General features: G+C 43.8%; 1 protein-coding gene across 8 annotated transcripts in view; it reads left to right on the forward strand.

Moving 5' to 3' along the window:
- The window catches only part of RC3H1 (ring finger and CCCH-type domains 1), a 112,421-nt gene that overhangs the window by 38,457 nt on the left and 50,001 nt on the right, over nucleotides 1-23,963 (forward strand). For all 8 annotated transcript variants that reach the window (XM_056532036.1, XM_056532043.1, XM_056532042.1 and 5 more), the window contains exons 2-3: nucleotides 3,689-4,076; nucleotides 22,819-22,939. In XM_056532036.1, coding sequence (XP_056388011.1) covers nucleotides 3,846-4,076; nucleotides 22,819-22,939 — 352 coding nt within the window. In that variant the 5' untranslated portion in view covers nucleotides 3,689-3,845. The remainder of the gene's footprint in view (nucleotides 1-3,688; nucleotides 4,077-22,818; nucleotides 22,940-23,963) is intronic.

The raw sequence follows: 23,963 nt of genomic DNA on the forward strand, positions 1-23,963 counted from the left end.
GAAGACTAGAGCTGGATCATCTGTACAGAAGACTAGAGCTGGATCATCTGTACAGAAGACTAGAGCTGGATCATCTGTACAGAAGACTAGAGCTGGATCATCTGTACAGAAGACTAGAGCTGGATCATCTGTACAGAAGACTAGAGCTGGATCATCTGTACAGAAGACTAGAGCTGGATCATCTGTACAGAAGACTAGAGCTGGATCATCTGTACAGAAGACTAGAGCTGGATCATCTGTACAGAAGACTAGAGCTGGATCATCAGTACAGAAGACTAGAGCTGGATCATCTGTACAGAAGACTAGAGCTGGATCATCAGTGCAGAAGACTAGAGCTGGATCATCAGTACAGAAGACTAGAGCTGGATCATCAGTACAGAAGACTAGAGCTGGATCATCTGTACAGAAGACTAGAGCTGGATCATCAGTACAGAAGACTAGAGCTGGATCATCAGTACAGAAGACTAGAGCTGGATCATCTGTACAGAAGACTAGAGCTGGATCATCTGTACAGAAGACTAGAGCTGGATCATCAGTGCAGAAGACTAGAGCTGGATCATCAGTGCAGAAGACTAGAGCTGGATCATCAGTACAGAAGACTAGAGCTGGATCATCAGTACAGAAGACTAGAGCTGGATCATCAGTACAGAAGACTAGAGCTGGATGCCTACAGTCGCTATCATCTGATTCTTTCATACCCGGCTGAATTACGTTCTGATCTCTTTACTGAGACTTTTAGGGGTCTTTCACATTACACCGCCAAATGGTTGTTATAAGTAAGACTGGCTTGTATGCGGTTATAGCTCACCTCCAGACCACCACCAGCAGGGTTCTTGTCCCCTTAGGGTCTATTCACACGTACAGTATTCTGCGCAGATTCGATGCACAGGACTTGAAGCTGTGTTCAGTCCTTGGGTTTACATTGCAATCTGCATCAGAAAATCCTGCGCTTCAAATCCGCACAGAATACTGTACATGTGAATAGACCATTAAAGGGGTACTTTTTTTTTTTTTATGAACTGGTGCCAGAATGTTAAACAGATGTGTAAATTACTTCTATTTAAAAATCTTAATCCTTCCAGTACTTATCAGCTGCTGTATACTATGGAGGAAATTCTTTGCTTTTTGGATTTCTTTTCTGTCTGACCACAGTGCTCTCTGCTGACACCTCTGTCCATGTCAGGAACTGTCCAGAGCAGGATAGGTTTGCTATGGGGATTTGCTCCTGCTCTGGACAGTTCCTGACATGGACAGAGGTGTCAGCAGAGAGCACTGTGGTCAGACAGAAAGGAAACTCCTCTGGAGCATACAGCAGCTAAGTACTGGAAGGGTTAAGATTTGTAAATAGAAGTAATTTACAAATATGTAATTTTCTGGCACCAGTTGTTTAAAGTTTTCCCCTGGAGTACCCCTTTTAATGAAAGGAGTAGCAGTCAGACATGCACACTGCCACTTCATTCACTTGCTGATGGAGTGCTGAAGATGCTATCTCAGTCGATCACGCTCAACTGCTTCTTAATTCACAATGACAAGGCTCCCCCCATTTTCATAATAGGTGGGGGTCCCAGCGGTCAGATACTTAATACTTAATCTGATGAGACGTTTTAATCCGGTGATAATGGCTAGAAAGTGTATCTGTCATATCACCCAAAAAAATTCTTATATATGCTACTTACTAGATCATGCTTACTAGATTCTTTACATGTCTTTTTTTATTTGTCTAGCTTCTGTATTTGGCTCACAAATCCCTCTGTTCTGCTGCTCACTCTTTCTGACATCCACTGCTCAGGAAGGTTCCTGTCTGAGGCAAGCACTGAGCCCGCACTCACTCATCATGCATTCACTTCCCTGAGTCTGCTGTGCTGGGTCTCTTAATCCAGTCACTGCAGGCTGCTTTGTAACCCCCTACTCTCTTTCATGCTGCAGTCTGATAGGACAGGCTAGTCCCATCCTCACTTCCTGGACTTTGTCCTAGCCTTTGCTTCAGCCGAACAGGGTTATGTTCGGGATTGTATGGGGACCCCGATTGCGCCGGTTTCTGCAGCATTAAGCCCATAGATGCCGTAATCAATCCTGATCATGGCATCTATGGTGTTGACAGGGGCGGCGCAGCAATACCATCACGGGTTGCTATGGCAGCAGGAGATCAGCTGATGGCCTCCTGTCTGCCAGTTACGGGAGCCTGTGATATCCAGCCACAGACTGTAGTATCTGAGCAGATCAGGTTATATTGTGCTGCAGTACAAATTAAAAAATGCCCCTTTCCCAATAAAACCCCATATTGTCATAAAAACACAAATCCTATACATAATAGGTATTGCTCCGTCCGTGATGACGTGTACTATAAAACTATGATGTAAATTATCCCATACGGTGAACGCCATAAAAAAAAAAAATAATAATAATAATAAAAAAAAAGATAAATTCACTAATTGTGGTACTAATAACGGAATAGAAAAGATCAATAGGTAGCGCATATCGCAATTTATACCACAAAATAGTACAGCTCATCCTGCAAAAAATATTCCCTCACTCAATGGCGACGGACGAAAAATTAAAAAGTTACGACTGTTGGAAAAGGAATGGCAGAAAAATAATTTTGCTCAGAAAAGGAAAGTAAACGTGTGTGTGTGTGTGTGTGTGTGTGTGTGTGTGTGTATATATATATATATATATATATATATATATATATATATATATATATATATAATGTATACACATATATAAAAAAATGGGTGTCTCCATAATCGTACCGACCCGCAGAATATATAACATCACTTTTACCACACAGTGAACACCACCATAAAAAAAAATAAACGCCAGAAATTTTCCAGTTTTTCACAATATTTTGGAGTTTTTCACAAAAAATGCTGCATGTGTCAACAAAAAATGCACCACTTATATAAAGTACAATATGTGATGTAAAAACATTCTCAGAATCGCTCCGCTCAAAAAAAGCGTTCTAAAGTTATTACCATGTAAAGGGTTACTCTGCTCCCAGCGTTCGGAACATTGGGTTCTGAAAGCTGTGTGCGGGCTTCCGTGTTCACACCCGCCCCCTCGTGATGTCAGGCCTACGACTTGACATCACGAGGGGGTGGGTGTGAACATGGAAGCCCGCACACAGCTTTCGGAACTCAATGTTCGGAACGCTGGGAGCGGAGTAACCCTTTAAAGAGACCCAGTGTAGAAAAAAAATAAATAAATAAAAGCCTGGTCATTAAGGTAATAAAATGGGTCCGTTCTTAAGGGGTTAAAATGGTTATTGTTTGGCCAACACATATGACATATAAAAAGTTTTTGATTCTGACCGTGTCCATTCATGACCCAGTAAGTAACTTGTTTATACAAACATCTGAGCCCCTGTAGTTCTAGTTCCTCTATGGCTCTGTAGTGATCTATAGGTGACTAAATAGCTTTCGGCCAAATGTTCATTCGCTACTTTTCAGGCTGTCTGGGCATGCTGAGAGTTGTAGTTTTAGAAGATCTGATGGCACAATGGTTGGGAAACACTGCGCTACAAAAATGATAATAATTTCTGACCACGGGGTCATCTAGTACCCATACCCCCTATTATAATATATAGACATTTCCTCATACTTTATCTGGCATCCGTATTATTTCAGATCTTCTGCTTTACAATGTCGTTTTTATGATCTAATCGCCTTTTTTCTCTCTTTTTTTCCAGGTCACATACTCCACTATGTGCTGACTGTCTGTATTTACAGAAGATATATAAGAAAGACAAACTTTATTTTGGAAAGGTTTTTTGATTCCAGTGGAATCTGTGCTTAAGCTCCCTTACCCCTTTGCTTTTGCAAGCTCCTATTTTAAAGTGGGACAACATGCCTGTACAAGCTCCACAATGGACCGACTTCCTGTCCTGCCCCATCTGCACGCAGACCTTCGACGAAACCATCCGGAAACCCATCAGCCTGGGCTGTGGGCACACAGTTTGCAAGATGTGCCTGAACAAGCTCCACCGCAAGGCTTGTCCGTTCGACCAGACCACCATAAACACAGACATTGAGTTGCTGCCGGTCAACTCTGCCTTGTTGCAGCTGGTAGGAGCTCAGGTGAGTGTGGCGCTTATGGCTTCTTACATTTCTGGTCCCAACTCTGGTTATCTTCCTTCAATGGAATTGCTGTGTCTAGGGGCATTTCATCAGAAGCTTTTAAAGGGGTATTCTAGTTAAAACAAATTATTATTTTTTTCAGATCAACTGGCTCCAGAAAGTTAAACAGATTTGTAAACGACTTCTATAAAAAAAAAAAAAAAAAAAAATCTTAATCCTTCCAGTACTAATCAGCTGCTGAAGTTGAGTTGTTCCTTTCTGTCTGATCACAGTGCTCTCTGCTGACACCTCTGTCTGTCTCAGGAACTGTACAGAGTAGGAGCAAATCCCCATAGCAAAAATATAATGCTTCGGACAGTTCTCGAGACAAGCAGAGGTGTCAGTAGAGAGCACTCTGGTAAGACGGAAAAGAACAACTCCACTTCAGCAGCTGATAAGTACTGGAAGGATTACGATTTTTTTTTTTTATAGAAGTCATTTACAAATCTGTTTAACTTTCTGAAGCCAGTTGATGGGAAAAAAAAAATTGTTTTTCACTAGAATACCCCTTTAATTAAAAGCTTCTGATGACAATGCCCCAGACAGCTAACAGCAATTCCATTGAAGGACAATAATCAGAGTTTTGGACTGGAATACCCCTTTAATCTCCAGAATGGGAAAGGCCTGTAAAGGGGTTGTCTTACTAAGGAATATCATATTCATTGTCTAGATCAGTATTCCCCAACCAGTGTACCTCCATCTCTTTCAAAACTACAACTCCCAGCATGCCTGGACAGCCTTCGGCTGTCCGGGCATGCTGAGAGTTGTAGTTTTGCCACAGCTAGAGGCACACTGGGTTCAACAGTTGTCTAAAGCATGAAAAATAAATGTTTGCCATTCAGATGCTATTAAAAAAAAAATATCCAGTGAACATTTATGACATGTAGTATAGCACCACCTGGTATGCATAGTTATATAGCAATGTGCACAACCACCTAGTACGCTGAGTAGTGGAGGACACACATGCTTAGTCACGCCCTGCACAGCCAGGTCTCTGTTCACAGCACGGCATGCAATAGAAATAGCTTACTGCTTGTTAGGGAAGAAGCAGAGCCTTTGCAGTGTCATGGCAGTGTATCTGAGGAGACTCCTCCTGTAGGGAGCTTTTTATTGTGAGCTGCCAGAGGAGGAAGGAGACTGATTCTGCACAGATCCTGCGCCTATCAGTACAGATTAGCAAGAAAATCAATGGGAACATAAGCCAATATGATATGTAAATAGTTTATTTTTTTTATTGCTGGAAACAGCTCTGGGTTTTTTTCTTAAAGGGGTACTCAGCCCCTAGACATCTTATCCCCTATCGATTGGATAGGGGATAAGATGTCTGATTGCGGGGGTACAGCCGCTGGGGACCCCCAGGATCTCTGCTGCTGTAGCATCCACCTGTTGCGGCTTCTGGAAACAATGGAGGCTTCGGCTCCCGACCACGGTGACGTGAGATCGTGACCAGGGCTGTGGAGTCTGTAGATAAATGTTCCGACTCCGGAGTTTTCTGTACTTCCGACTCCCCTGCTCCGACTCCTCTGTATTAATATGCGAATGTATTTTATACATTCCTTGAAGGAAAGAAAGGTAACATACCTGTCATTACCACAGGACTACTGGCTGGGAAGCCAACAGTCTACTGTATTGAACAGTTTGTGTGCTGCTGAAGATAGGGCAGTGGAAGGATCAAGGAAGGGGCATTTATTATAAAACATGATTTCCTTAGTAGAATCCCATAGTCATGTTTAAAGTTTAAAGGGGTACTCCTCCCCTAGACATCTTATCCCCGGGGTCCCACTGCTGGCGACCCCCGGGATCGGCGCTGCGGCACCGCGCTTTCATTACTACACAGAGCGAGTTCAGGGGACGGATACAGAGCGATACAGTGGACGGAGCAGCGTAATGTCATAGCTCCGCCCCTCGTGACATCACGGCCCGCCCCCTTAATGCAAGTCTATGGCAGGGGGTGTGAAGACCGCCACGCCCCCTCCCATAGACTTGTATTGAGGGGTCTGGCCGTGACATCACGAGGGGCAGAGCCATGACGTAACGGTGCTCCAACCCCTGTATCGCCCGTCATTGCGCACAGAGCAAACTCGCTCTGTGCAGTAATGATAGCGCGGTGCCGCAGCGGCAATCCCGGGGGTCCCCAGCAGCGGGACCCTGGCGATCTGACATCTTATCCCCTATCCTTTGGATAGAGGATAAGATGTCTAGGTGCGGAGTACCCCTTTAAGCTAACAATCGAGATTACAAGTTTTTATAGCCTTAGCTGAATGGCAGCAGTTTTTCCAATGGTTTACAGCTTCAGTCTTGAACTATTGACCCTCCATTCCCTTCACTTATACAAGTGTCTCTAGTCCTGCAAAAATCATATTTCCTTAAAGGAGTAGTCCAGTGGTGATTCAGTGGTGAGCAACTTATCCCCTATCCTAAGGATAGGGGATAAGTTGCAGATCGCGGGGGGTCCGACCCCTGGGGCCCCCTGCGATCTCCTGTACGGAGCCCCGACAGCCCGCGGGAAGGGGGCGTGTCGACCTCCGCACGAGGCGGCGGCCGACACGCCCCCTCAATACAACTCTATGGCAGAGCCGAAGCGCTGCCTTCGGCAATCTCCGGCTCTGCCATAGAGATGTATTGAGGGGGCGTGTCGGCCGCCGCCTCGTGCGGGGGTCGACACCCGCTATCTCGGCGGAGAGCCGGGGCCCCGTACAGAGAGATCGCAGGGGGCCCCAGCGGTCGGACCCCCCGCGATCTCAAACTTATCCCCTATCCTTAGGATAGGGGATAAGTTTTTCACCACTGGACTACCCCTTTAATCCCTTATCAGTGAGAGGCTAGGTTACCCATGGGTTCCCTGTAACAGCAGAACACAACACTATGGAAAGTATAAGTATTGCCGCTCCAAATTGTGCGTTGTGTGCCATATAGTAAAGCACATGAAAAGCATGCTTCTTCACGGTCACTTAACATGTTCGTTTTGCGGTTACGTGAGGCACTGCATGCATTGGTCTTTATTCTTAAAGTAGAGAAGTCATTAATTATAACTTTCTGTGAATTGGGACATTTAAACTTGCTTTTTTTAAATTTTTTTATTCCAATCTAAATTTATTAGGAGTCGGTGCATTGTTTGCCGACCCTGACTCCAGGTACCCAAAATTTCGTCCCACTCAGACTCCTCGACTCCGACTCCACAGCCCTGATCGTGACATCATGAATCCGCCCCCATGTGACATCACGCCCCCTCCCATAGACTTGCATTGAGGGGGCGGGGTGTGACGTCACACGGGGGGCGGAGTCATGGCGTCACGATCTCACGTCACCGTGGTCGTGAGGCGTTAGGATGAGAGCCTCCAGCGCTGCCGGAAGCCGCAACAGGTGGGTGCTGCAGCCGAGATCCCGGGGGTCCCCAGCGGCGGGACCCCTGCCATCTGACATCTTATCCCCTATCCTTTCGATAGGGGATAAGATGTCTAGGGGCGGAGTACCCCTTTAATGACCCCTTGCTGCATTGTGTCCATTGCAGTTAGAGGGTACTGAGCAACAATGTTTGGAGAATTTCAACCCTTTACCCCTGCAGCAGCTCCATTCAAATCAATGTTCCATGTAGAACTCCTAATGATTGTGCTTACTAGTTTGGAAGCTGCTCTTACAGAGTGGCTTTCTGTTTTGGGGGTGGGGGTAACAAGCAGAGGACTTCCCTCTACTAAGTCAACAGATGAAACTCGAAAAATTAGAATAGAATTGCATTACTGAAATACATGAACTTTTGCATGATATTCTAATTTTTCGAGTTTCACCTGTATATTTATTATTTGCATATGGGTGTGGAGGGTGTTCAAGAGGATTACATTTTTTTAATTTTATTTAGGCAGTATTAAGTCCATAACCTTATTAGCATTACACACTCCGTTGCCTCTATTAGTGTGGTACCTGTGGTTTTCTATACTGCCTAGGCTGCAGTGTTAGGTAATCATGGCACTTCCCAAAGGAGGTGACATATGTCTACATATGATCAATACTTGGAGCACAAGTCCCAAAGGTGTAGCAGATCTACACTATAAACATCAATGTGAGAAACACCAAGAAATAAGCACATAACAATCCCAATGAATGTTAATACAATACGTTATTAAACAAATAACTCCAAATGACATACATTTAAAAGCATATAAAAATATGACAAAGTGATGAAGTAGTAGGAAAGGTGCTGGAGGAACCGACTAGCAAGTGGAGACTACGCACTTAGCCTACAGCCTAGTAAAAAATATAATCAATATGCATCATATTAACTATAGGGACCATAGTGATTGCAGTGCATTAGATATAGGTAAGGTTACACAGTGCATAAAGTGTGTGTGTGTGTATAATATATATATATATATATATATATATATATATATATATATATATATATATATATATAATATCTCAGACGTGTAAAAAAAAATGCAAAAACCTGACACAACATCATTACCACAATGGAGAGGAATAAACGTGCGAGCCTCCACCACCCAACGTTTCGCTCAAGGCTTCATCCTTGAGCGAAAGTTGGGTGGTGGAGGCTCGCACGTTTATTCCTCTCCATTGTGGTAATGATGTTGTGTTCTGTTTTTGCATTTCTTTTTACACTGGCATCCTGTGTCTTACCCATCTGTGATACACACACACACACACCCCAAATCCTTGGACCTAGAAAGCTGAATTTTTTCACATGTGTTGTTTTTAAGACGTAGACGAGGAATAAAATAAAGCATTTTTCGAAATTTAACCCTTAAGAGGGTTGAAAGTTTGTATGGAAGTCGTAATTTTTGAAGCTAGAGGCCTGAAACTTTGTTTTTAGGCTAACAGTTAGAGATAAAGAAACACGTGTTTTAACATTATCTAAAATTCCACCCCTGAAACGCTGGTTCAAAGTTTGTATGAATTAAGATTAGGTTGATTTTTTTGATTTAGAAAATTTGCACCGTTACTCTTAAATAAAAACTTCTGTCTGTATCTGGATTTACATAATAATAATCCTCTAAAAAATTTATCAAAACATGAAAAAATTTGCACGTTCTGCACCCGGACAGTATATAAGCAGCGCAAGAAGGCGGGCCACCTCATCATAAATGCGACATGCACCCGGACAGTATATAAGCAGCGCAAGAAGGAAGGCCTCCTCATCATAAATGCGACATGCATCCGGACAGTATATAAGCAGCGCAAGACGGAAGGCCACCTCATCATAAATGCGACATGCACCCGGACAGTATATAAGCAGCGCAAGAAGGAAGGCCAACTCATCATAAATGCGACATGCACCCGGACAGTATATAAGCAGCGCAAGAAGGCGGGCCACCTCATTATAAATGCGACACAAACCCGGAAAGTATATAAGCAGCGCAAGAAGGACGGCCACCTCATTATAAATGCGACATGAACCCGGACAGTATATAAGCAGCGCAAGAAGGAAGGCCACCTCATCATAAATGCGACATGCACCCGGACAGTATATAAGCAGCGCAAGAAGGAAGGCCACCTCATTATAAATGCGACATGCACCCGGACAGTATATAAGCAGCGCAAGACGGAAGGCCACCTCATTATAAATGCGACACGAACCCGGAAAGTATATAAGCAGCGCAAGAAGGAAGGCCACCTCATCATAAATGCGACATGCACCCGGACAGTATATAAGCAGCGCAAGAAGGAAGGCCACCTCATTATAAATGCGACACGAACCCGGAAAGTATATAAGCAGCGCAAGCAGGAAGGCCACCTCATTATAAATGCGACATGAACCCGGACAGTATATAAGCAGCGCAAGACGGAAGGCCACCTCATCATAAATGCGACACGAACCCGGAAAGTATATAAGCAGCGCAAGCAGGAAGGCCACCTCATTATAAATGCGACATGCACCCGGACAGTATATAAGCAGCGCAAGAAGGAAGGCCACCTCATTACAAATGCGACATGCACCCGGACAGTATTTGCGAGCAGACTCTGAGGAAGTCCTCAAAGGATGTCGATCTTCAATTCCAGTGAACAGCAGATGTAATGTTTGTTAGAATTCGGGTTGTTTGGATGTCCGTAGACTTTACCCAGAGCGGCCTCATTACTATAGGATCGTAAAAAGTTGATCTATGTTACCCCAAATTTAACGCGAGCGAAGCCGTGGGCAAAAGCTGTTTTACACATGTGTATATATATAATCTACTTTATGCACTGTGTAACCTTACCTATATCTAATGCACTGCAATCACTATGGTCCCTATAGCTATTATGATGCATATTGATTATATTTTTTACTAGGCTGTAGGCTAAGTGCGTAGTCTCCACTTGCTAGTCGGTTCCTCCAGCACCTTTGCTACTACTTCATCACTTTGTCATATTTTTATATGCTTTTAAATGTATGTCATTTGGAGTTATTTGTTTAATAACATATTGTATTAACATTCATTGGGATCGTTATGCGCTTATTTCTTGGTGTTTCTCACATAGATGTCTACATATATCTGAACACTTGTGAAAGTAAGTAGGATAGCCGACTAATACAGCGTACATTAGAAGTATACCCTGCAAGTCAATAAAAAAAAGTTTAACATATATTAGTTTTTTTTTTATAATAGGTTAATTTTTTAAAATCTTGATATTGATGGTGAAAATTCAATCTTTAGCGGTTTGACTCCCACCAAGCCTCTGACTTAAGGGACTCTAGTGAGTGCCATGTTACTTTATTGCAGTGTCCCAACCAGGGTGCCTCCAGCTGTTTCAAAACTACTAGCATTCCCAGACAGCCTTTTGTACCCTGGTCGGGATCACTGCCTTATTGTTTACCAGGCACAGTGCCATGCTTTTTGTAGTGGCTGTATTTGGTACTGCGGCTCTTGTCTCACTTATATGAATAGGAATCAGCTTTGGAAATCTGCAGTACTAAGCATAGGCACAAAAAAATGTAGGGAATTATTTTGGTTTCAGCGAGTAAGTTATACAAATCTCTAAATATACTTTGTATATTAATTCTGTTTTCTATATCACGGCTTACATTCACTTAAGAGGAACCTTCACAGTACTCACCTTGTTACCAGACGACCTGTTTTGGAACAAAGTGAGCACATGTGTGATTGTTATCAGGATATATTTTTATCCTCTGTAGTAAATAGTGGAGGTTTCTTTTTTAATGATTGCAGGTTTAACTTCATCACCTTTTCGGGGGGAGGGGGGCTTACTAGCTGGTTGTGGGGGTCTGACTGTTGAGACCACTTCTGATTATGAAAACAGATGTCAGTTGTCCCTTGAGTGGCATCATGCCCACAGCTTTGTTTTCTCCCTGAGACTTCCATAGAAGGTGGGATTGAGTGAAGGTTGAGCATGCTTGCTAAGGGGGCATTCACACTATGTTTTGAGCTTAAATGGGCACTGTCAGATATAAAAACTTTTGATATGTTGTAAAGCTTGCAAAACCAATAGGTTTTGCTATTGCTTTAAAAAAAAAAAAAAAATCTGTATTTCATACTGAAAAAGCCAGTCAAAAAACTGCCCCCCTGCCTCCTGGGATACATACCAGCCTGGCTGTGTCCACTCATCATCGCCTACGTCATGGACACATTTCATGATTGACAGGTCTGCAGATCTAAAGCTGCTGTGATCGTCTCCCTCACTGTCTGTGTTTACTTCAGTCTCCTCGTGTGGGGGGAGGGGCGGGAGTACACTGCTGCCTGTGAGCAGATGATGAAAGAAGCTGGTGACTGAAGATGGGGACTGAATGGAGGATTTTTAGTTTAAAAAGTAAGTGTCCCTGCATGTATTTATGTGTGTGTGGATATATATGTATGTGTGTAAATCTGTCTTGTCTAGGTAATGTGCATGTGTATGAATAAATGAAGTCAATGTGTGTGTATCTAATACAGGGGGACTACAATCATATGCCTCCAGCTGTTGCAAAACTACAGCTCCCAGCATGCCTGCACAGCCAAATGATGTGTGGGCATGCTGGAAGTTGTAGTTTTGCAACAGTAGGAGGAACACAGTCTTCAGCAACACTGCTGTAAATCTGAGTTTTACCAATCTTATGCCTCCAGCTGTTGCAAAACTACAACTCCAAGGATGGGTGGGCATGCTGGGAGCTGTAGTTTTGCAAAAGCTGTAAACACAGTGTGTATGTATAGCATAAAACCAGAAAGGAAAGGGTTACAGATGCTCACTCCCCAGACCAGTGACTGAGGAGAGTGAGGGAGGAGGGGGAGTGGTTATCACCTGAGGAGAAGAATGGGACCCGCCCCCTGCTTCTCACACATGAAAGTGAGGGCATTAAGAATTGGTCCGGTGTGCAGTCAGTACACAATATGCAGGTGTATGCACATGGAAATAAACATGCAGGAGAACATAGTTACATAGATTTCATAGGGAAAAGTAGTCAAAAAATATTCAAAAAATATATATGTCCAACAGGGTCCAAAGGTATCCCATATCCCTGGCTGGAATCATCTCCGTATCCTTCCGCGGATACGGACAGGGGGTCTCGAGCAGCACAACTGAAGCTACTACCTTCCACTTCACACTCCCCAGGTGAGGTGCTGTCACTGTTGATAACCTCAGCGGGACATCACATGACCTAGAGTGCAGTGGTTTCCTACAATCCTACTACGCCCCCATCACATACGAGAGAGCGCCCCAACCCTTCTCTCTTTTTTTTTTTTTTTTACTGCTTCCTACACTGTTTGAAATGGATGAGATACGGGCCAGGCTGGGATATGGGAGCGCTTGGTTTTCACTTCTCTCCCAGCCAGATCCGGTTCCCATAAGCTCAAAATGTAGTGTGAATGCCCCCTTACTTGGAGGACATGGGAACACTGTTGTTGTGATCAATGGTTGTCCTAGTAGTCTGATTCCACCCACCAATCCTACACTAATCACCTATTTTTCCTTTTATATTGCAGCATAGGCTATTATTACAGAGTAGTGTGAAGTATCTTATGTATGCCTTTGCTGAGTGCTTGTGCAGAGGACAAGTTGACCAGTTGCCCATAGCAAAAAAATGGCTTCTGAAAAAAAAAAGCGATCTGATTTGTTGCTATTGGCAATTGTTGAACTTTTCCTTTGCACAGGTTTTGATAAATCTCCCCCATAATCACAGAAATGATATCCTGATTACCCAATTACCTGTAAATCCCCTCATTTTGCAGAGAGGGGGGGTAAAGCCTGTGATTGAATAATTTGACTAGACTCCAGCAGCTGAGACTCTAAAGTTGGTTGGTGTCATTTCATATCATATATACAGTTTTAATGTGTTTTCTTATTTAACTCCTTAAGGACACAGGGCGTACCTGTATGCCCTGCGTCGGCTCCCTTTCTATAATGCGGGGTCACGCCGTGACCCAGCGTCTTAGCGGGTCGGGCCTGGCCTTTAGCAACAGCCGGGACCTGTGGCTAATAGCAGGCGTCACCGATCGGGGTGATGCACGCTATTAACCCTTTAGACACAGCGATCAAAGTCGATGGCCGTGTCTAAAGTTACAAAAATGCCCTCCTGGCAGCTCAGTCGGGCTGATCGGGGCCAGCTAGGACGCACGAGAAGGGTCTCTTATCTGCCTCCTCAGCGTCCGGTCGCCAAATTACTGCTCCGTGCCGGAGGTCCAGGCAGGAGCAGTCAAGTGGTGATAACACTGATCAATGCTATGCTATGGCATAGCATTGATCAGTGTGAGATATCAGTGTATTGCATGTTATAGCCACCTATGGGGGCTAGAACATTGCAAAAAAAGTGGGGAAAAAATTATTTAACCCCTTCCCCAATAAAAGTTTGAATCACCCCCCTTTTCCCATTCAAAAAACAAAAACATATGTAGTATCGGCGCGTGCATAAATGTCTGAACTATAAAAATATTGTTAATGGCATACGTGCAAATACATTCCAAAGTCCAAGATAGCTTATTTTTGGTAACTTTTTATGCCATAAAAAAAAACTTCACTACAAAGTACAATTGGTGGTGCAAAAAATAAGCCATCGTATGAGTCTGTAGGGGCAAAATTGAAAGCGTTATGATTTTTAGAAGGTGATGAGGAAAAGTGCAAAAAACGGAAAAAAGCCTGTGGTCCTTAAGGGGTTAAAACTAGGGATCGACCAATTATCGGTTTGGCCTATATTATCGGTAAATAGCCGGTAAATTATACTGGAATATCTGTATAAATTAACGGTTATCGGCCTGAAAGGTCACAGATTATCGGTATCGGCCCTAAAAAAATCAATATCGGTCGATCCCTAGTTAAAACCTAGTATGGTACTTTTTGTTTTGTTTCTTATTTAGAGAGTAATATTGGGATGAGGAGAAAGCAATTTGATCTATAATCACAAAGTAAAATAGTATTTAACTGCAGTTTTAAAACTATCACATCAAAACAAACTGCGTGAGCACCGCCTCAGAGGTTGTGTATTACTATACTGTATATCCTGATACTATTCAGATTGCAGCAGCAGTATACAGATCCCATTGGGGATGGGTCTGGGCGCTAGCAGGAGACTCTGGCAATATGGTCAACCTGTAGTTTGCAGGAAGCTAGCTGGCCCAGGACAGACTACTTCCTCTGAAACATTAAAGGGGTATGCCGCTGCTCAAATTTTGGAACACACTGTTCCAAACGCTGGTGCTGGCGCCGGGAGCTCGTAACGTCATAGCCCCGTCCCCTCATGATGTCACGCCCCGCCCCCTCAATGCAAGTCCTATGTGGATGGGGCTATGACTGCGCCGGCTCCAGCGTTCGGAACAGTTTGTTCCAAACACTTAGCAGTGGAGTAACCCTTTAAGCATTGTGATTTTCTGCAGGTAAGACTGGTGATCACATGACCCGGTTACAGGAATGCCTGTGGAATGGAGCTGTGCTTGAGTAAAATGAATAGTTCTTTACAACTAGTGATGATGAGTGTGCATGATATGGGGAAAAAAGGAAATAAAGGGGTAATTTAGGAATAGGAAAACTGAGCTAATTTCTTCTAAAAACAGCACCATGTTTGTCCCCAGGTTGTGTGTGTTAATACAACTTGGTTTCATTCACTTCAATAAAACTGAGCTGCAATGCCACACACAACCTGAACACAGACATGGCGCTGTTTTTGGATGAAATCAGCTCAGTTTTTCTAATCCTGGACAATCCCTTTTAGTATAGTGATCCCTCAACATACGATGGTAATCTGTTCCAAATGAACCATCGTATGTTGAGGGATCCGTGCAATGTAAAGTATAGGACTGTGGTCTACAACCTGCGGACCTCCAGATGTTGCAAAACTACAACACCCAGCATGCCCGGACAGCCAACGGCTGTCCGGGCATGCTGGGAGTTGTAGTTTTGCAACATCTGGAGGTCAGCAGGTTGAAGACCACTGGTATTGGAGGTTATACTCACGTGTCCCCGCCGCTCCAGACCATCACCGCTGCCCTGGATGTCGCTTTCCATCGCTGTTGCCGCGTCCCCGGCGTTTCCCTGATGCTCCGGCAAGGCCTCTGCTTCCCCGGCATCCTCGCTCTCAGGTCGCTAGCGACATGATGATGACGATGGAGAGCGCTGACGATGCAGGGGATCCCGAAGAGGACGCGCCGGAGCCCCGAGGACAGGTAAGTGATCGTCAGCGGACCACACGGGGCATCGTAAACGGCTATCCGGTGGCAGATGAAGCAGTCTGCGCTGCCGGATAGCCGTTTATGCGATGGCCCCAACATACAAAACCATCGTATGTTGAAATGATCGTATGTCGGGGCCATCATAGGTCGGGGGGGGGGGGGGGGTCACTGTACACAAATTATATTGCAAATTTGGCTGCTTTGTTGCCTAATAAGTTTGCTTTTTGAAACTGGACAATCTTAGGTAAACTGGACAAATTTTAGGTAATTTACCAATATCATCTTGTGGTTTTGTAAGGTAAACTTACAGAATTGAAATGCTCTTTCAATTCAAATCTGAGTCCGTTTGTTAAAAACACTTAGAAAATACTGTAAAACTTGGCATTCTTGTTCTTTCTTAACACTGTATGCCAGGGGTCTCATACTGGTGGCCCTCCAGATGTTCCAAAACTTCAACTCCCAGCATGCCTAGACAGCTGTTGGTTTTGCAACATCTGGAGGGCCACCAGTTTGAGACCCCTGCTGTATGCCATGTGTCACATATATATCACTTTAGTTGCTCTCATCAGTACACATTGTCCCTACCCCCTTCAAGGAGTCTCCCTCTTTTCAGCATCACAGTCACAGTGGTCGGTGCTCTGATCTGTGGGAGACGGGACAATTCCAGAGAAGTTTCTACATTCAGTATCTATGAAACAGCTTAATGAAACTGCAGTTTGTCCTCTGCCGACCGCTTCCTGGCATCAACCGCACAAAGTCTGAGATAGGACAGTGAGCAAGGATGCCGCATTCTTCCCAGGATCATGCTGCTGTGCAGAAAATTAGTACTGCATTGTAAAAGGCTGGGTTCACACTGTGTTACAGCAGGTTCAATTTTGTTGTATAGAAAAATATTGTTAAAACAAAACTGACAGGCCCTTCACCCGCATTAAACCCAACATACTGGGTTATAGTGAGGGTGAACAGCATTAAAAAGAGGGATCACTTACTTGACTTGATCAGCAGAGTAAAGTCGCTTTATTCTAGCTGCATTGCACGGCTATGCACAATGGAGGCGGGGAGCCGGCTTGTGGTGCTCCCCTGCCGCCTCCAATATATCCCGCTTTGCCCGCCCCAGTAATGAGTATGCAAAAGTATTTACTCTCACATCGCTAGGACGTGAGAGCCTGTCGCGCCTCGACACTCAGAGCAGGGAATATTGCGCAGGGGAGCGCGGCGAGTCGACTCCCCTCCTCCATTGCGCAGAGCTAGAAAAATAGACATATAACTCTGCCCATACTTCATCAATTCACTTTAAAGGGGTACTCCGCTGCTCAGCGTTTGGAACAAACGGTTCTGAACGCTGAAGTCGGCGCCGGGAGCTCGTGACATCACAGCCCCCCCCCCCATGATGTCACGCCCACCCCCTCAATGCAATGCAATGTCTATGGGGTCACGAGCTCCCGGCGCAGACTCCAGCATTCAGAACAGTTTGCACCAAATGCTGAGCAGCGGAGTACCCCTTTAATGACCCCCTCATTGTAATGTTGGTCACCCGCACTATAACTCCGTATAATGGGTTTAGTACGGGTGAACAGCCTGTCAGTTTTGCTTAAACTAAACTATTGTTTACAGCAAAAAAAAATGTTTTATTTTGCAGTCTGTTTTATAATGTATTTACCGTATATGTCTTTTTAATTGCAAGCGTTTAACACAGTGTGAACCCACCCTAAGATTGAATCAGCTGACACTTTGCTATATTGCTGGTTCCATAACCCTAAGGACCTGCCACAGGTAGGAAACATCTATAGGGCTAGTCAAGGAAATAGGCAGTGGCCGATTACTCGTTATATTTAGGGTGGAGGGAATGAAATAAAAACTCCAAGCCAATTCTAGCATTGACTCGTCTAGTTCAACCCAACTACACCCTGAAAGTCTCGTTCTGCTTGGAAAGGAAACAGACGAGATGGAGAAATCACTCTAGTTTCCTTAAAGGACCAGTGGGGAGAAATGTGGTGTTTCCCGCAGTTTTTATTTTTTTGTTTCTGTGGTGCTAAGGGTGTGTTTACACCAGCAATGACCTCCGGTTAGGGGTACTCCACTGGCCGAATTTATGTCTGTTGAAACTATGGGACTTGAGTGGGGAAAATATATATACTGCAAGCCGTGATTTCTTCTCCACTCAACTCCTGCGATATGAAAAAAATTTATATAACCCCGAAAGGGTCAGAGCACAACGCTGATGTGAACCTAGCCTTAAAGGGGTACTCTGCCCCTAGACTTATTTTCCCCTATCCAAAGGATAGGGGATAAGATGTCTGATCATGGGGGTCCCGCTGCTGGGGACACCCACGATCTCGGCTGCGGCACCCAAGACATCCGGTGCACGGAGCAAAATTCACTCCGTGCTGGATGACTGCCAATGCGGAGACTCGTGACATCACAGTCACGCCCTGCTCCGTGACGTTACTGCCATGCCCCCTCAATGCAAGTCTATGGGAGGGGGCGTGACAGTCGTCACACCCCCTCCCGTAGAATTGCATTTCTTGGAACATGGCCGTGACGTCACGAGCCTCCAGCGTTGTACCCGACGCTCTCAACGAACGCCGGGTGCAGCAAGGAGATCGCAGGGGTCCCCAGCAGCGGGACCCCCATGATCAAATATATTATCCCTTATGCTTTGGATAAGGGATAAAATGTCTAGGGGCGGAGTACCCCTTTAAGTGTTTATATGCCAAATATACTAAATAGACACACGATGCGATGGTACCTCCACAGCCTCCCTCCCCCCCGTTGAGCCGTTGAGCTCTGTTGGCAAGTGCGTTGGAATGACGGAAGTTTAGCGGAGAAAAAAGAATTGTGCATTCAAGTCAGTGATTTCCGTCGAGACCCAGCAGACTCCGTGCTCCAACCCGTTTTTGTGGCCATTTAGCGAAAAACAAAAAACACAACGGTTCTTGAATGGAGCGACAGTGTGAATTTAGCCTTATTTAAAAGTCGCACTTCATAAATCAACAACCCCTCCTTGGCCCAGCGGACATTGTAGCTTTGCGTTACATTCTGTTCCTAGAATTATTAGAAATACAATGTTGTCTCCGTAGCGGATTCAGTTGGTGACAACTCACTGTGACCGTCCCTACATAAACTTCTTATGCAGAAATCCAGAATCTAATACTGTTTTACGAGCTCCGGCTTTATAGATTGACTCAGCGGGTAATCCTCAGGTGGTAACGTCAAAAGACAGGATCCTAATCCGAAAAACTCATTAATATCCTATTTTATAGGGAAAGATGGTGAGTTACACCCCTCCTGTTCCCAAAAAACATAAGTCCTCATGATTGGGGCGGCAGGGGTGCCACAGACTGACAACTGTAACTGAAGGAGACAAGAAACTGGCCCTCCAGATATTACAAAACTACTGTAGTTTTGCAGCTTCTGGAGGGCCACAGTTTGAAAACCACTGGTCTTCGATAAGACGAAATAAGGTGTCCCACATGTGTCACCAGGATTGGAATTCACTAGGTCAGTGGTCTTCAACCAGCGGACCTCCAGATGTTGCAAAACTACAACTCCCAGCATGCCCGGACAGCCAACGGCTGTCCGGGCATGCTGGGAGTTGTAGTTTTGAAACATCTGGAGGTTCGCAGGTTGAAGACCACTGCCCTAGGTGTTCTTTCTTTTGTTCTTAAACGGGAACTCCGGTGAAAAACAATTGTTCTCTAAATCAACTGGTGCCAGAACGTTAAACAGATTTGTTAATTTACTTTGATTTAAAAATATTAATTCTTCCAGTACTTATCAGCTGTTGTATGCTCCAGAGGAAGTTCTTTTTCTTTTTAAATGTATTTTCAGTCTGACCACAGTGATCTCTGCTGACACCTCTGTCTGTCTCAGGAACTATCCAGAGCAGGAGCAGATCCCTCAGCAAACCTCTCCTGCTCTGGACAGTTCCTGAGACAGACAGAGGTGTCAGCAGAGATCACTGTGGTCAGACTGAAAAGATATTTAAAAAGAAAAGAACTTCCTCTGTATTATACAGCAGCTGTACTGGAAGGATTAAGATTTTTAACTTTCTAGCACCAGTTGATTTAAAAAAAGAGAGTTTTTCACCGGAGTACCCTTTTAAAGAGGTTCTCCACTTTGGCCAATCCCTGCTTATTAGAAGGGCCCTTTTAATATGATGACCATAAAGTTCCCTTTCTCCTGGGATATTAGCGATATGTAGAGATACCCAGCAGTAAATGAGATAGTGCCACCACAGGGCAAAGTAAGCATTACAAGTGATAGTATAATAAATGTCACACACAAGCAAAAAAAAAAATGCCTACAGAACTTGATTACTAGAGATGAGCGAACTTACAGTAAATTCGATTCGTCTCAAACTTCTCGGCTCGGCAGTTGATGACTTATCCTGCATAAATGAGTTCAGCTTTCAGGTGCTCCCGTGGGCTGGTAAAGGTGGATACATTCCTAGGAGACTCTTACCTAGGACTTTATCCACCTTTTCCAGCCGTCTGGAGCACCTGAAAGCTGAACTAATTTATGCAGGATAAGGCATCAACTGCCGAGCCGAGAAGTTCGTGACAAATCGAATTTGCTGTAAGTTCGCGCATCTCTATTGATTACCAAAGCAACGATGATTTATGTCCCCGTATATCTTTATTTATTTATATATATAATACAGTGGTCCCTCAACATATGATATTAATTGGTTCCAGGAGAACCATCATATGTTGAAACCATCATATGTCGAATACACATGTCTATGTAAAAATGGTAATTGGTTCTGGGGCCTCGGAACCATTGTATGTTGAATACATATCTCTATGGGAAACTGCTAATTGGTTCTGGGATGACCATTGTATGTGGAGTGTATGGGGAGTGTTTAACAAACCAGGGTGCCTCCAGCTGTTGCACAACTACAACTCCCAGCATGCATGTACAGCCATTGACTATCTGGGCATGCTGGGAGTTATAGTTTTGCAACAGCAGGAGGCACACTGATAGGGAAACATTGATGTATGGGGTGTATTGTGTGTATACAGTACTGTACAGTTCTTTAAATACCTTCAGGGGGGACAGAATGTTCTCCATTACGATCCTGCCGACTACAGCTCTATAGGAAAGGAAGGGGAGGGCAGCCAGCAGCTCATTGGATGCCTGCAGCAAGATGCTCCAGGCTATTGGCTATGGCTGCACTGGGGGGGGGGGGGGGGGGGGGGCTTACACGGAGCTCACAGTGAAAGCCTGTGTGAGTAAGCAGGACAGCATGTGAGGAACAGGGCATTAAACAACTATCTGTCAGTTGCTGAAGTTGTCAGCGCTGTCAGATAGCTGTTTGTACGATGGCCCCGACACACAGCAGCATCATATGTCGAGGCTGCCTTCAACATACGATGGGCTCTGAGAGGCCATCATATGTTGAAATGATCATATGTCGGGGCCATCATAAGTCGGGGGGGTCACTGTGTGTGTGTGTGTGTGTGTGTATATATATATATATATATATATATATATATATATATATGTGTATATATATATATTTTATACATACACACACACACATCTATATGTGGGTTGTCTGTGTGATTCAGGGCAGGGCAAATCCTCCAAATAAATATAAATAAATATAATAAAAATAAAATGATATAACTTTTTATTTTATATATAATAATTTTTTTATTATTAATTTTTTTTTACCCTGTTCATCTTTATTTAAAGCAACAATTGTAGGTAATGTATTTTGTAATTGCTTTGATGGAAAACTGTGATCATGGTACTATACGTAACAACTGTGGTTGTGGCTTTACTTTGAAAACAATGAAGTATAAAGGTGACAAACATGCTGTAAGTTGTTTGTGTAGCATCCGTAAACATCAGTTTAACCACAAAGTGAAAGTGTTTACTGCACAAGTATCACTTTATATAATCGCCACAACAACCTGGGCACCCCGTAACTCCATGACACGAACCCACTAAAAGGTGCTGACTGTCAGAGGCTCTTAGCTTTGCGAATGTCTAGAAAAAAAAGATGTAAAATAATTCAAGTGGTACTCCTGAAAAAAATTATTCCTGTAAAGATTTGTAAATTAAGCCTTCCAGTATTTATCAGCTGCTGTATGCCCTGAAAGAAGTTGTGTAGTTCTTTACAAACCAAAACACCGCTCCCTGCGGCCACCTCTGTACGTGGCAGGAACTGTCCAGAGAAGGTGCAAACATTGTTCTCTTCTAGATAGTTCTTGAAACAGAGGGAGCAGTGTTTTGGTGAAAAACTTTTTTTCTCGGTTGGAACCATTGGGGGACACAGAAACGTGGTTATATGCTCTTGACACTAGGAGGCGCTAAAACTAGGCATACAAAGAAAAAAAAGTTGGCCCCTCCTGACAGGATATACCCCGCCTAAGTTTTTTCATATCAAGTTAAACAGATTTGTAAATAACTTCTATTAAAAAATCTTAATCCTACCAGTACTTATCAGCTGCTGAAGTTGAGTTGTTCTTTTCTAACAGTGCTCTCTGCTGACACCTCTGTCTGTCTCAGGAACTGTCCAGAGTAGAAGCAAATCCCCATAGCAAACCTCTCCTGCTCTGGACTGTTCCTGAGACAGACAGACAGATGTCAGCAGAGAGCACTGTGGTCAGTCAGAAAAGAGCAACTCTACTTCAGCAGCTGCTAACTTCTGGAAGGATTAAGATTTTTTTAATAGAAGTAATTTACAAATCTGTTTCACTTTCTGGAGCCAGTTGATATGAAAAAAAAATAAAATAAAAATTGTTTTCCACCGGAATACCCCTTTAAATCTTAATAGGGGTGAAAAAGTGTCTGATCACTTGTGGCCTGTCCTCAGGAGCAACAAGCCTCCCATGTTCACCCTTATGTGTATTCCACAAAGTTAGTTATTTTTGATTGCACATTAACCCTTTAATTTAGAGTAGTGTTTCCCAACCAAGGTGCCTCCAGCTGTTGCAAAACTACAACTCCCAGCATGCCCAGACAGCCGAAGGGAGTTGTAGTTTTGCAACAGCTGGAGTCCCCCTGGTTGGGAAACAATGGTTTAGAGGCTTTGCGTTCTATGTTAGTGATCACGGACGTCACAGTGTCTGCTCTGATATTTCATACTTGTGCTTGTTTTGCAGGTACCTGAGCAGCAGCCAGTTACTCTGTTTAGTGGAGCTGAAGATACCAAGCACTATGAGGAGGCCAGAAAGTGTGTGGAAGAGCTGGCTTTGTACCTGAAGCCCCTGAGTACTGCCCGAGGTAAGAGAAGCCTGTATAGAAGAAAACTAATGTACTGCCTATTGTGCAGAAATAGGTGCATAGTTTTTGGTCTGTGTTTTTTGTTTTTTCAAATGTTTTAAGTGTATTTTTAAAGGGGTACTTATTATTCAACTGGTTCCATAAAGTTAACCAGATTTGTAAATTACTTCTATTAAAAAATCGTAATCCTTCCAGTATTTATCAGCTGCTGTATGCTCCACAGGAAGTTATTTTCTCTTAAAATGTATTTTCTTTCTGACCACACTGCTCTCTGCTGACACCTCTGTCTATCTCAGGAACTGTCCAGAGCTGCATAGGTTTGCTATGGGGATTTGCTCCTGCTCTTGACAGTTCCTGAGACACAGAGGTATCAGCAGAGAGCACTGTGGTCAGAAAGAAAAGAACTTCCTCTGTAGTATACAGCAGCTAAGTACAGGAAGGGTTAAGATTTTTAAATAGAAGTAATTTACAAATCTGTTGAATTTTCTGGCAACAGTTGATAAAAAAAAAAAAAAAAAAAAAAAGTTACCCCTTTAAGTTTTCCCTACAGATTTATTTGTCTGTTTTTTACTCATTTTGCACAAAGACTGACAAAACCGCTCAGACTCCCTAAAAAGGGCCATGTGCCTTTTTTTTTTTTTTTTTTTTTTTTTTACCATATTTCTAGAAAGTCGCACCTGAAAAGTCAACCAAATACACTTACAAACAAGTACTGTTAGTAAATCTAATTGAATGTGAAAGACCATCTTGGTAAATCTGTGCCATTGTGTGTGGTATTGCATCTTTAAAGGAAAACTGTCATCTTTCTCCCCCCCGCACTAACCATTGGTACTCGCTGGTAGTGCAGGGGACGCTGATCAATTTGATGCTTACTGTTCCCGGATCCACCGTGCCGTTCGGCCGTAATTCTCTATTTTCGGTATATGTTAATGAGGTGCATACTGGCACCGGCTGGGCTAACTGGCACTCTGACGTCAGTGCCGCAGCGCTGCCCAGCTCGTCAATATTCCTCCCATCTCTCTTC

The sequence above is a fragment of the Hyla sarda genome, chromosome 7, assembly GCF_029499605.1.
Source record: "Hyla sarda isolate aHylSar1 chromosome 7, aHylSar1.hap1, whole genome shotgun sequence".
NCBI classification, from domain to species: Eukaryota; Metazoa; Chordata; class Amphibia; order Anura; family Hylidae; genus Hyla; species Hyla sarda.